The sequence below is a fragment of the Dermochelys coriacea genome, chromosome 3 (genome assembly GCF_009764565.3).
Source record: "Dermochelys coriacea isolate rDerCor1 chromosome 3, rDerCor1.pri.v4, whole genome shotgun sequence".
NCBI lineage: Eukaryota > Metazoa > Chordata > Testudines > Dermochelyidae > Dermochelys > Dermochelys coriacea.
In genome coordinates this window covers 210,472,193-210,486,616 of record NC_050070.1, presented here as the reverse complement: position 1 = coordinate 210,486,616, position 14,424 = coordinate 210,472,193, and the positions used below count along the sequence as shown (strand labels likewise).

Here is a 14,424-nt window from a genome sequence, read left to right as displayed (position 1 = left end):
GTTGTAAGTATAAAGTTGGTTAAATCCTGAGGACCAAGCTGCCATGAGCTCAGGAGTCCATTGGCAGTGATGGGGCACTGTGCAGGCATAGGTGGCCTCCTACACAGTGCGGGATCACGTCCTTCATTTTGACTCAGCAGACTCCCACTGAAACCAGTGGGTCTGATTTAAGGACTAAGAACCACAGGATTTGGCCCACTCCTTGTATGAGTGGTGGTATAGCCTCCCATCCTTAGGTCAGCCTTGCCTCTGTGCATTTATAGCTCGTCTGTCTGTTTATGCTTACTTTGTGTATATGCTTTAAATGATTTTTTGCTGGCTGAGTTGAAATAATTGATCCAGTGCAGCATATATTAGTGCTTTCAGCATTACGAAAACAGCGTCACTGTTTATCTTTGCAGCATGTGTTTGACTACCAGCAAGGTGATGTTTTTGGTTGTGTGGCTGATATTGGCTGGATCACAGGACATAGCTATGTTGTATATGGACCACTCTGTAATGGAGGCACCTCTGTCCTGTTTGAAAGCACTCCACTGTATCCTGACCCAGGTGAGGGTGTGATGGTCGCAGTTTTAATTAAGCATGTATATGGTTTAGGAGCCTATCAAGTGTGACCTGGCTATCTTAGTAGATGTATTCTCTTTCCTATTATCACCAGTCCCATTTCTTTTGAGGATGTAACCATACAAACCAGGAATGTGTATGTACCCAGGGTAATAAAGGTGCCATCAGTATTATATTATAGATCAGAGGTGGGCAAACTATGGTCTGTGGGCCACATCCATCCTGCCTGGCCCCTGAGCTCCCGGCTGGGGAGGCTAGCCCCTGGCTCCTCCCCTACTGTCCCCCCGCTCCCGCAGCAAGGCCGCTGCATGGGCAGCATGGCTCGCACCCACTACCTCCCAGGCTTTCCAATAAACCGGTCCTGCCACTGGCATGGTAAGGGGGTGGGGGGAGGGGGGATTGGATAAGGGGCAGGAGGTCCCGGGGGAAAGTCAGGAGACAGGGAGTGGTTGGATGGGACAGAGGTTCGGGGGGAAGCGATCAGGAGACAGGGAGCGGGGGGGGGGTTGGATAGGGGATGGGGTCCCAGGGTGGCAGAGGGTGCTGGGAGGGGCGGAGGGGGACAGGGACTGGGAGGGTTGGATAGGGGGTGGAGTCTGGGGGGGCAGTTAGGGACGGGTCCCCAGGAGGGGGCGGCCAGGGGACGGGGTTTCCGGAGGGCCTGTCAGGGGTGGGGATAGGGGTCGGGGAAGTCAGGGGACAGGGAGCAGGGGGGCATTGAATAGGGGCAGGGGATCCCGGGACGGGGCGGTCAGGGGACAAGGAGCAGGGGGAGCTGGATGGGTTGGGGGTTCTGAGGGGAGCAGTCCGGGCTGGAAGTGGGAGGGGGCGGATAGGGGGTGGGGCCCAGGCTGTTTGGTGGGGCACAGCCTTCCCTACTAGGCCCTCCATACCATTTCGCAATCCCGATGTGGCCCTTGGGCCAAAAAGTTTGGACACCCCTGCTATAGCTACAGCAAATAGCTGCTGTAGAGCTTTGTCTTAGTGTTTACTTTAGTGTTCAGCATTAGTAACAGTAGCTTTGTTCCGTAACCAGACAGACTAAAGAAGAATATTTGGGATTTTGCAGGTCGTTATTGGGAAACTGTACAGAGGTTAAAAATTAATCAGTTTTACGGTGCACCTACTGCTGTACGCCTGCTGCTGAAGTATGGAGATAAGTGGGTGAAGAAGTATGACAGATCTTCCTTAAAAACCCTGGGATCAGGTGAGAGGAATAGATGTTCTTTCACATACAGTTGTTTAGTTACTATTTATGTAGAAAAAATGAAGAGCCCAATGCCAGGGCAATTGAATAAATATCTTTGAATTATCCCCCATTTCCTAGATTCGTTTATGAGAATAACGTTCTCCAGAAAAAGATGCCAAAGAAATTCAGTTGTGCTTGTGACATCATAGAACATTAATAGTTCTAAGGCTTGGGATGCTTAGACAGCCCCTGCATGAGCATTGTTTCGATTTTCTAAATACCCCCAAAATTACCTTCAGTTAGTACTTACCTTCCCTTAGATTCATTTTTGCTTTTCACCAGTCCTAGGAAAGGAAGGTTTTAAATTGTGAGGTTCATATTTAGGGTCCTACCAAATTCACAGCTATGAAAACTGTGTCACGGACTATGAAATCTGATCTTTTGTGTACTTTTACCCTATACTATACAGATTTCCTGGGGGGAGACCTGCGTTTCTCAAACTGGGGGTCCCAACCCAAAAAGGAGGTGTGGGGGATTTGCAAGGTTATTGTAGGGGGGGTTGTGGCTTGCCACCCTCACTTCTGCGCTGCCTTCAGAGCTGGGTGGCAGGAGAGCAGCAGCTGCTGGCCAAGTGCCCAGCTTTGAAGGCAGCTCCCCGTCAGCAGCAGTGCAGAAGTGAGGGTGGCAATACCATACCATGCCACCCTTATTTCTGTGCTGCTGCCTTCAGAGCTGGATGGCCAGAGAGTGGCGGCTGCTGGCTGAGGGCCCAGCTCTGAAGGCAACAACACAGAAGTAAGGGTGGCAATACCAGCCCATCCCATCCTTCACAGCTGGGCTCCTGGCCAGTAGCCACCACTCTCTGGCAGCCCTGAGAGCCCCCTACAATAATCTTGCGACCCCCCCCCCAACAGCCCTCTTTTGGGTCAGGACCCCTACAGTTACAACACTGTGAAATTTCAGATTTAAATAGCTGAAATCATGAAATTTATAATTTTTAAAATCCTATCATCATGAAATTGACCAAAATGGACTGTGAATTTGGTAGCGCCCTAATCATATAACACCTTAAGCTTCTTCTCATGTCTCAGCAAAATGCTATCAGTAGTTAGTAGGTGTAGACAAATTATTCATGATCAGAAATGCCTGGCATTGCAGGCATGCAATGGATTTAGGCTTGGCAGAAATCGATTTTCCTTTTTTTTTAAAATAATTTCAATGGAGAATATTGATTATTTTTAAGCATTTAAATTTTTTTTATCTATTTAAATTTTCAAAGTTGCACAAAATTATGGGTTTTAAGCCTTTTTTTTCAATTTTTATCAATTTACTTTTTCATAGTTGAGGGAAATTAAGGAGGGAATTAGACAATAATTATTCAATGACAGACGTTGAGATTTAGAAAGTTAAACACAAATTGTCAAAATCACATGTCAAAATCTGCAAAGCAAATATCCTTAAATCAAACTGTAATAAGTTCTCAAGCAGCATTTTTCTTACTTTGCTTCTCTGTACGTTTCATTTATTATCGATGGAGATATTTTTGGATGGTTTGCTGTTTATGGTGATATTGACATATACTGACATTTACCAATAAAATCTAATTCTTCCAAGCCTATATGTAGGGAAGGGAAAGCACACTGCATACAAATCCTTTCATCAGAACTCACCCTTCTTTCTTTACTGTTTTGGATTTAGTGGGAGAACCAATTAACCATGAAGCTTGGCAATGGTTCTACAATGTAGTGGGAGACAGCCGGTGCACTCTTGTTGACACCTGGTGGCAAACAGGTAACAAGCACTGATGGGGAGGGAAAACATTTTCACGGGGAATTCTCATGGAGTGATGAGAAAGTGGTGACAACTTTGCCACCTTTTGGAGATTTTTTTCCCCTGAAACATTTCGAGTTTTCAGCAAACTTTGATCTGCTCTTTAAACTGGCTGAAACCCAGCAATGTTTTTTCATGAAACATTTTTACTGAAATTTTGAACATTTGAAAGTTTGGACCAGCTCTAGAAGCAGGAAACAATTTTCATTGTTCAGTTGAAAGTGAAAGGCTGCTGTCTGAAGTGGAAACCACACAATAGTTATTCTGACAACTGAACTGAAACTGAACTTTTCTTTATCATGAAAACCTACGTAATGTATGGCAAACTGTAACATTGAATCCCAGACTCTGCCTAGGTATTTGCTTATCCTGTTTCTCTATGGAAAATAGAACTGTGTAGCCAAGGGTATTTGTTTCACTACCAGAATTCATCGGAAAATACAGTTAAAATGGCTTTGTTTTGTTTCAGGAGGGACGTGGGGAGAAGTTATGCTATTTTGCAGTTAGCTGTCTGCAGCCCTCCCCATGTGAATGAAGTAGCTTTATTTGACAGTGAAGGAAGGGTGGCCATGTTGCGACTTAATGGGACTTTTGCACTGAGCCATCTCGCAGAAAGCAGGAGTGCATTTCTGTAATTCATCAATTTGCTTAGGCTGGTTCTTGTGCATCCCATCTTAATGAAGTGCAGCTTGCCTCTCAGCTACACGAAGGCCAGTTTGTAATGCTCTAGTAATGGAAAGGGGCCTTAACTTGGATATAAATAAAATCTGTTCCTTATGTGTCTTTACATGACCAGAGTGGGTCAAGGTGGGTTTAGTGCGAGTGACAATCAGGCCCACACTGTTAATCTGTTGCCTGGATTGGCTATGTCTAGTCCCAGAGGGTATAACTACACTCGTGGCTGGCCCGTGCCAACTGACTCGGGCTTGTGGGGCTCAGGCTAAGGGGGTTTTTAGTTGAGGTGTAGACGTTTGCATTTGGGATGGAGCCCAGGCTCTGGGACTCTCCCTCTTGTACAAGAGCCCAGGCTCCAGCCTGAGCTGAAACATCTATACCCCAGTGAAGCAGCCCTGCAAGCCCAAGTCATGTGAGCCTGAGTTAGCTGACATGGGCCAGCCGTGGGCATTTAATTGCAATATAGACATACCGTGAGGTCACTAAAGAAAAACACCGTAATCTTTACTGTTCTTACTGAAGGACTTCACTGAAGTAAATCCTCCTCTAGACCCTTCCCTGCTCGTACCCCAACAACAGGTTCCTGTTCTTCCCCATCATATGATGGTGGGAAAGAATCTCTTTCTTCTCACACTGAACAAGGAACTCAGTTACAGTAAGGAAGCTAGTGTTAGTTCTAAAACAGCTTTCTATCTCCCTTTTTGTGCTTCACAAAGTTTTACAGCTTCGGCTTTGAACCTTCCCCAGCTCCCCTCCTGACTGACTTTTTGCTACAGACTTAAAGAAATAGTACACATATCCTCACACTGCCCTCTCCCTCTCCTCTGCTAAAGGAGACCCCTCCCACTTCCCTAGCCTCCCATCGACTGCCGATGCAGCAAGTGAATTGATTACCATAGTGTCAGCTCAATTTCATCTTTCGCAATCAATGTAATTTAATTTATTAATTGGCCTTTGTCCTCTATGGAACATTGTCTTTGGAAGCAGTGGTATGTCACCAGAGAATAAAACTGAAAGGGAATAAAGATTAGCAAACCATACTTTAAGAATTCATTTGAAAGTATTTGGGTGAGTAGATAAGGTGAGAGGGGGATTATGAGAGAGAATTTGTTTGTGTGTGAGAGAGAGAAATTAGGGTAGCTCTTAGGCTATGTCTATATTAGCGGCACAGCTGTACTGATGCAACTGCGCTGCTGTAAGATCTCCTGTGTAGCTGCTCTATGCTGACGGGAGAGAGCTTTCCCGTCAACATAACTAAACCAGCCCCAGCAAGAGGCAGTAGCTGCATCGGCAGGAGAAACTCTCCCACCAACATAGCGTAGTGCACACGACCACTTATGCTGGAGAAACTTATGTCGCTTGGGGGGGGGTGTTATTTTTACAGCCCTGAGTGACAAGTTTCACTGACATATGTGGTAGTGGAGGCATGGCCTTCGTGTTAATATATTAGGCAATGGGGTCTGTGCTAATATGACTGAGTGATAATATGATTCAAAGCTGGTGTGATTTTTAGGTCTAGTTTTAAATGATGTAGAATAGAGACTAGAATGTTTAGCTTTTGAATTAGAGCGACACCAAAGGTAAACTGTTGTAAATGATTCTCGAGGCACTAAATTGTATTATAGAATAAATAAGGACTGTTCTTAGAAACACGTTTCTTAATAGGGCATTTCAGTGCTTGGATTCTTCTTTCTCAGTCACACAAAGGGTATATGGCTTCTGCTAATGGACTTGCTCCTGCTCCCATTAAAAAACCCCAGCAAAACTCTCATCAACGTCAGTTGGAATAAGATTATGAATGTTTGCCAGCTAGCTAGACATATTCACATTGAATCATGTGTTAACAAAAAGTAGTGACCCAAGAAAAGTTAACTCTTTTCTACTAATTTGTAAATAAAGTTTGACCCAAGAATGGATTGTGAGTTGCTCCACAAGTTACTAGATTTGTTGAATGGAAAGACAGAAGCAGAAAGTAGATAAGGAACGCAGGACGATAAGGCTTTAAGTAAGAGCCTTTCTGCATAGAAATTCCATTTGTGCCTCTTTCTTAAGAGCCAGATCATGCCTTCTGTGATAAAGTCCACAAGAAGTGCACAGATGGTCTAGGAAACTCTGTGAGTTCATCTGGTGGAATTGCTAACTGGTGTTCCCCTCCGAGTGGAGGGGGCAAGGAATGCCCAAACCCAGTAGATCCTGGAGATCCTAAGTTGGAGCTCCTCCTAGGCAGCATTGCTCACCAAGGAGTCTTGCTGATATTGGGTACCCCAGTCGTGACTGCATCCTGCTCTTCTCCATAGCAGCGTTAGTGCCCCTGCAGAGTCAGCTAAGAAGCACACTTTGTTTCTAAGACAAAGAAAATCTGTGTTGGTCTCCAAAGTACTGAATTTACTGGGCAGTACAGAATAGAACAGCTGTGGCTTTGGCTTCATTGCAGTGCTACAAACTCCGTTGGAGAAGTATAGGAGCACTCAAAATGGGTGAAAAGAAAAGGAGTACTTGTGGCACCTTAGAGACTAACAAATTTATTAGAGCATAAGCTTTCGTGAGCTACAGCTCACTTCATCGAAATGCATCCGATGAAATGAGCTGTAGCTCACGAAAGCTTATGCTCTAATAAATTTGTTAGTCTCTAAGGTGCCACAAGTACTCCTTTTCTTTTTGCGAATACAGACTAACAGGGCTGCTACTCTGAAACCTGTCAAAATGGGTGGGGGAGGAGAAAAAGTTTTGGTGACTGTCAACAGGAAATAGTTAAGGAAACAGGTGAAACAACAAGCATGCCTGGATGATATTTAAGCAAAAGCCTGTTTGTGCTTAACACATTGCAGAGGTGTTTAAAGACTTGCGTGACAATTGCTGAGAGATTCTGTCAAGGTCATTGTCAAGTTGGACTATGTGACAAGCAAATGCAAGGTTACACATTCAAAGTACCCACACACCGCAGTACCTGACTTTCTTGGCTTTGCAGCGTGTCACTTTGGAGTGGATTCTTCCTCTTTCTGGAGTTCTTTGCCTTCTCTTAATTAAAGACCAATTTAGTTAAACTGCTGTAAAACCCCTGCATGGACATGCTGACATTGATTTAAATCTGGCTTGTCAATTTAGCTGAAGTTGACTGTTTACCACAATAAGCTAAATTTCTGTAAGCTATTTTTAAACCAGTTTAATAGTGTCCACACAGAAATGTGCACTGGTTTAATTAGATCAGTGGAAAAAACATCCCTTTAATTACATCAGTGCAAGTTGGAGTATAGGCTCTGCCCAAGGTACTGCCCACTGTGAATAAGGGTGGAAAGTTGTAATTTCCTCCCGTTCTTTGCATTCTCTTGCCTTTGTTTTTCTCTTTTTCCTTTCTTCAGGGATTTTGCCCCATTCACCCCCTACCACCTTGCATCTCTCCCTTGGATCTGCACTGCTCTACTGGCTGTTACATAGTCAGTCATTGTGCTGTGTAGCAGATAGCCTGGCCTATATTTTAAATGTTTTACAGTACTGTGATTTTTAATTAATGTTCAGTTATAAAGAACATCCGTTACAATGGAGCTAAACAGACCTATTGTACATGCAGCATGAGCTTCGTACTCTGTCACCTTCATTACTCTGAAATATTAGATGCAGTTCTTCCCGGATTCTGTCTGTGCGAGTAGAGGATGGTGTATGTTTTCTGAAACAGGAAAGTGCTGGCAAAGCCTTAAGACAATCATGTCACATTGCACAGAAGTTTCTGATGTGTACACTGTCCCTGAAGGAAGAGACTTCCAAAATCATTTTCCATTTGATACATAAGTGTAAGCCAGCTCTGAGGCCTTTTTTCAGTGGAGTGATACTTCAGCTCTATGGTTCCATTTAGAGATACCTTCTTCTCCACCTAGTTATAGAGGAGGGACTAGAAACAAAATCATAGGTTCTGTCTGTGTAGTCACTGAAGCCAGTGGAGCAATGCGGATTTACACTAGTCAAGGACATAGCTCATAGATTTTTAAAGCCTAACATTCCTGTCTCTTTGCTTCTGTTTTGTGCATCTGAATTAGTGTCAGGATATAAAAAATCTGATTAAGGTTGAAATCTCTGATCTGATTTAACATTTATCCCAGCAGAAATGAGGAAAGAATGATTAAGAGGCTCAGTTCAGAATGGAAAATAATCTCAGGATGCCCCTAATGGGTGGGCTATTCTAATACTGTGTAATAATAGTAATTTAGTCTCACAAAGCGCTTTGCATACAAATTCCTCAAAGTGCTGTACAAACAGCACAAGAAAATAAATCCCTTAATATTTTGTGCTTATATCCCCACTGCTACAAAACAATCCCTCGTGGGGTAGGAAATGGGGCTGAACAGCATTTTCCAGGTAGCATCATGTATAAGAAAGGAATATGAAAATGTGTAAGTGCCACATTAGTGCTCACTACATCCAGTTCTTGTTGATTTCCATGGAATTAATTTATTCCCTGGATAACTCTAGGAGTGTGTGTGTTAATTTAGGGTCACACTCTAAGAAGAGAGTGCATGGGCTGAATCAATGGGCTGCTCCTTCTTAGAAATGTACTTGCTAGGTGCAAGACTAAGGCATGCAATCCTTACCCCCATTTGTAATGCTGGTGTGCATGCAGACCACAGCTGCTACTACAAAGTATATGGGCCACTGCTTCCCTTCTTGCATGCTGTTTTGGCCTCTGCTCCTGCAGCTTTAAAGTCAATGGGAGCTTTGCCATTGATGTTAGCGAGCGCAGACCCTTGGAGTCAGTTACCCGATGCAGTGCACGGTGATGCTGCTCTGCACCTGAGGCCAGCTGCTTACCTGGGCTGCGTTATTTCTCACTATCGTCTCTTTATAAATGCGGACGTCTGTTTTTGTGTGGCTTACGAGGTCAAAGACATCCAGATGTTTTGTTTTGCAATGATATGTCAGCCAACCTTCAGTTAATGGTTTGGGGCACCCTGGTGTTCAAAAGATACAGATGTGCAGAGTTCAGAGGAGAGCAAACTTAGTGGTGAAGTGTTTAGAAAAGAATATGTAGAAAGAAAGTCAGAGAGAAGAGGAGGAAAGGAACGCACATATTAATAATTCTTCCAATGTGGTTGTTATGGTGCCACCTGGAGACCAGAACCCCACCCTACTAGGTACTGTACAAAAAGAGCAGAAAGGTGGCTGCTGTCCAAAAGAGCTTACAATCGAAGTTTGTTGAGTTTGTTGAGGTGGGTGTGGCAGACGGGGTGAGCACAAGGCAACAACGATAGTTATGAACAGTGTGACAAGCAGTAGTCACAGCTCACCAGTGGCTAACCATTGCCAAGTGTTTTGTAGGCATCATGGCACAGGTGGGTTTGAAGGAGGGGTTTAAAGGAGAATATGATGATGTAGCAGCCGTTGTTTGGGTTCTCAAAATCTTTCCCGACTTTGTACACTGCACTATCTGTCCAGCAGATGGAGAGGAAATGTATTTTCCCCTTAAAATATGTATACTGTGGGTACTGTTTGGTAAAGCAGCATCTCTGCCTCAAAGAGTTATAGAGCTAAGGTGGGTGAGGTAACATTTTTTATTGGACCAACTTCGGTTGGTGAGAGGCAAGCTTTCGAGCTGCCCAGAGCTCTGCTTCAGATCAGCTCCGTGTAAGCTCGAAAGCTTGTCTCTCTCACCGACAGAAGTTGGTCCAATGAAAGGTATTACTTCCCCTGCCTTGTCTCTCTAATATCCTGGCACCATCATGTACACTACAGCAATCAAAGTGTTCTTAGCTGGGAGGGTGTCTGGAATTTGCTGGTCTTGTGTAGCTGAGAAAAGTAGGTGCTTGCTTTAATCCAGCCTCACCTGCCGTTCCAATGTGTCTCAGCATATTGTATTTTCCCATTGTTCTTCCAGAAACGGGTGGCATCTGCATTGCTCCCCGGCCCTCGGAGGAAGGAGCTGACATCATTCCTGCTATGGCAATGAGACCATTCTTTGGGATTATACCGGCACTGATGGATGAGAACGTGAGTTGGGACTGTGCTCTGCCACTGGGGGCAATGGTGCAAAGGCAGGAAAAGAGCTGCCGGAGATGCTGCTTCTCGGGTTGTCTGGCTAATTCCACTATTTAATGCCAAAAGCATTTAGGAAAAGGAGATGGAAAATGTTTTGTGCCTCATCTGTTCCAATGATACAGGAGGGAATCAAGCCATAGTCATGCATATTTAAATATTCTAGTTAGAAAGCCAACGGTGAGTAGCAAGGTAATGTTTTTGGACTGGCTCCTATGTGATAGTGATGATTGTATAATGTAAGTACCAATGCTGCAGATGCTCATACATGTGTGTAACTTTACTCACGCAAAGTCTCGCTGGAGCCAACGGGACTGGCATGATTGAAGTGCACTGGGAACACAACCAACTTATAGCTTTGTAGGGAATTGTTCTCCTTAAAAATGTTTGCTGAATGTGCATTGTAGCCAATGAAACTTGCCTGTGATCTCCGCAGTCTCCGCTGGAGTCAAACTCGGCGTGTCTGTCTGTGGGCATCCGTTGATATTGCTGAGAAATATAGATTCTGAAAGTTGGGGACATGACCTTAGACAAAATGTTTCCATTTTTAGCAGCCTCTTTTCCCACAGTGAGAATATCTTCATTGCTCAGTGGTGAGGCAGTGTTGTCTAATACCTTTGGCGCAGGGTGAAGTCCCAAAATGTCTGAGCTCTAGGCCAGTCTGTATCGTTGATTTGGGGCCTGATCTGTGTGGGCAGTGCCCCATAGGCCGCAGTAGATTTTGGCATGGGCTGAGGGGCCCACCCACACAGGCCTGATTGAAAACTTAGGGCCTGGCTGTGTAGCCGAAGGCAAGTCACTTATGACTGGGTTTTCAAAGGTATTTTGGTGCCTAGTGGGATTTTCCAAAGCACCTAAGCATGTTAGGCACCTAACACCCATTAAAATCAACGAGACTTAGGCACTAAACCTGCTTGGATGCTTTCACAAATCCTGCTAGACACCTATATGTATCTTAGGCTTGTAAACACCTTTGCAAACCTGACCCTTAGCCTCTCTGCCTCAGTTTCCTCAACTATAAAATAGGAAGAATAATACTTAACTCATCTTCACATCTGTTAGAGGTAGGCAGATAACAGGGGTGATGTGTAACTGCAGTACAGTTACAGTTAGCTGCAGTAACTTCCTGAGTGAGGGAGAGGAAGGGAATAAAGTGCAGTACTATGGTTTGGGTCGTGGGAGTTACTGATGCTCTGAGGGACCTTGGCCTCTCTAGCCAACAGCTGTTCTGGAGCTATTAGCAGTCTCCTCAGACTAGCTAAGGTGGCTTAGGAAGAACACGGCTCTCCCACCGGAGGCTGTGGCCCAGGGCCATGTTGGTGAGAGGATGGAGAGTGGTGATGTGGTGCTACTGCAAAGGCACTCAGGGCTGCCCTGTGCCTGTACTGGGCACAGAGTCAGCCACGGCAGCTCTTGGATGAAGAAGGTGCCAGCCCTTCTGCCACTGAGCTGGGCTCTGCTCTGGCACCAGTTTGAATCCAGGATATGGACCATAATGCTGAAGAGTGGGATTCTGTGAATCTTGTATTGTTCTTTGCACTTCAAGGGGTCACCTGTCTTTCCTTTTGTGTGAATAGCGTATTATTCATAGAATCATGTGCTCTGTTATTTGTGTACATGAATGATGAAAGCATGACATAGACAATGCACAGTAATTCCTCTAGTGGGTACATTTCCCTCCCCCCCCACATGTTCAATTGCTGCCAAAATGTGAGTGAGAAGCATTAAGAATAAACCATTGCAATAATAGACACTGAGTCTGTGAATCTGCAGAATGTGAAGGGCTCTCACTTGCCATGGTGTAAAACAGGAGTGACACGTTTGAAGTCAATGTAAAACTGGGGTAAGATCAGAATCCGGCTCAACATAGCTAGATAGTACTAACCAGCTACTTTCCTTTAATCTGAGATGTTTCCTAACATCTGGTCTGATGATCCTTCCTGTGCTTGGATCAACAGGGAAGAGTTATAGAAGGAAATGATGTCTCTGGTGCTCTGTGCATTGCACAGCCCTGGCCTGGCCTGGCGAGAACCATCTATGGAGATGATCAGAGATTTATAGATACTTATTTCAAAAAGTATCCAGGTAAGGATGGTGTCAGGGAAGAATGTTGGACTACCATATCAGAACCCAGCGGGTATGTCTACACAGCAAAGAAAAACCTGTGGCTGGCGCTTGTGGCGCTCAGGCTGTGGGGCTGTTTCATTGCTGTGTAGCTGTCTGGGATCCGGCTGCAGCCCAAGCTCTGGGACCCTCCCACCTCACAGAGTCCTACAGCCTGGGCTCCGGCCCTAGCCCAGACATCTACCCAGCAATGAAACAGCCCCACAGCCTGAGTCGGCTGGCATGGGCCAACCGCGCGTTTTTCTCTGCAGTGTAGATGTACTCTTAGAGCCAAAGGATCTGCTCTTTTTCCAGCCAGTGCAATGAAGTTCCAGTGATCATAGGCTGTAGCACAATTATATTAGTGAAGTCTTTGGGAGTGATGAATTTGTTACAAACCAACTTGTTTTGCTTAGAAAGTTATTTTTCTCTGTTGCGAAAATAAGACTGACCAAAAATATCCTCTTATTATCGTGCCAACAAAAATATCTTTGTTCTGTAGTCATCTTGCACTGTCTTGCAGGGAGTTAATTCATTCTGGCAAACACCACCATCTAATTTCGCTCATCATTTCCAGTGCTGTCTTGTAATTCCTAGAAAAGATTGCAGGAATGACCCCCAAAATGTGGAGAAGCACTGATGGATTGGTAGTGAAGTAGGAGAAAAAACTCATCTCCACAGCACGTGTCAGAAAACTCATGTGTTTGGCAATACCTGACTTTGTCAGAATCAGCTGAGCTTTTTCTCTTCAGCAGACGGTTCCAAGTGTCAGAATTCTACATCCTCAAAATCACTTCCCTTGAAAGTAGTAGTTTTTTTTAATATATAAAGATGAAAAGATTCCTGTGACTTTCTGCCACTGATCAAGCTGGGGTGTTTGACACCCAAGCAAACCCGTTTGTGTGCATTATGATAGGCACACATTGGGTGTTCAAACAATCTTACAAGTGTATTTGTTTTAAATAATTCAAAGTAACCATCAGGAAGTCAGTGTGACCTAACAGGTAGAACACTGGAATAGAACTCAAGATTATTGGATTCTTTTCCCAGCTCTGTCACTACCTCACCGTGTGACTTTGAGTAGATCAATCCCCTTTACTGATAATACTTTCTTACCTCTTGAGAGTGTTATGAAACATGGGGCTTGTCTACATGGCCAGTTAATGTGTGTCAAACTAGTGTGCGATAGATTCACTCCCTGGCTGGCCACACATTGATTTGCCATGTAGATAAGCCCTTGGTGTAATTAATGTTTGTGAGGCACTTGGAGATCCTCAGATGAAAAGTGTTAAAAGAGAGAAATCTTGATTATCCAGACTCTGGTTTTCCAGCATTTAGAAATGTCCTGCCGAACTGGAATTTTATACTGAGATTTTCGTAATCGGACTTTCTGAATTTCAGCTATGTCCCCTGAGCCATTCAGTTAAGTAGCAAAGAATTCCTATTGCACTGGTAGACTGAACAATAACATTGTCGGGGAGCCTTATCTTCAGAGCTGTAGGGGAAGGTATCTTTGCATAAGTTCAAAGTTAGGTGATTCAAAAAATCGACAATGTTCCTTTATATAACAAGAGTCAAATAGAACTGTTTTCCTTTCACATGAATTGTTGTGATGTACAGTAAGCATTGCTTTGTACTTAGCAGTAGGCATGAGTTTGAACACCTGCCTGCTGTTGCATTGCATCAGATGGCACGTGGAGTAATTTCTCTTTTATGGAATAAATAGAAAACAGAATGGAGGGATTTTTCTTTTGTGTGTTTTGTCTCAAGTATAAACCTGGGCATGCAGCTGCCATGAATACATGTTCTCGCTATAGAGTAGGAAGGTCAGTGGAGAAGTCTCCTTGCTTGCATGAATATTAATAAATGTTATCCTTAAAGCTAGCTCTGCTATAGAGGTAAGTGGGCCAGTTTAACTTTAGCGACACCAGTCAGTGATTGCTGCCACAGTTGTGCAGGCCCTACCCAGCAGAAGTAGTTCTAATCCTGTGGTGCAGAGAGGCCTCAGACAAGGACCCCACTGTGCTAGGCGCTGCATGTAT

General features: G+C 44.4%; 1 protein-coding gene across 3 annotated transcripts in view; it reads left to right on the top strand.

The window, feature by feature from the left end:
* Positions 1 to 14,424, top strand: part of ACSS1 (acyl-CoA synthetase short chain family member 1) — a 64,353-nt gene that overhangs the window by 41,827 nt on the left and 8,102 nt on the right. For all 3 annotated transcript variants that reach the window (XM_038395042.2, XM_043512195.1, XM_043512196.1), the window contains 5 exons: positions 402 to 549; positions 1,634 to 1,771; positions 3,452 to 3,544; positions 10,122 to 10,234; positions 12,238 to 12,364. In XM_038395042.2, the coding sequence (XP_038250970.2) occupies positions 402 to 549; positions 1,634 to 1,771; positions 3,452 to 3,544; positions 10,122 to 10,234; positions 12,238 to 12,364 (619 nt within the window). The remainder of the gene's footprint in view (positions 1 to 401; positions 550 to 1,633; positions 1,772 to 3,451; positions 3,545 to 10,121; positions 10,235 to 12,237; positions 12,365 to 14,424) is intronic.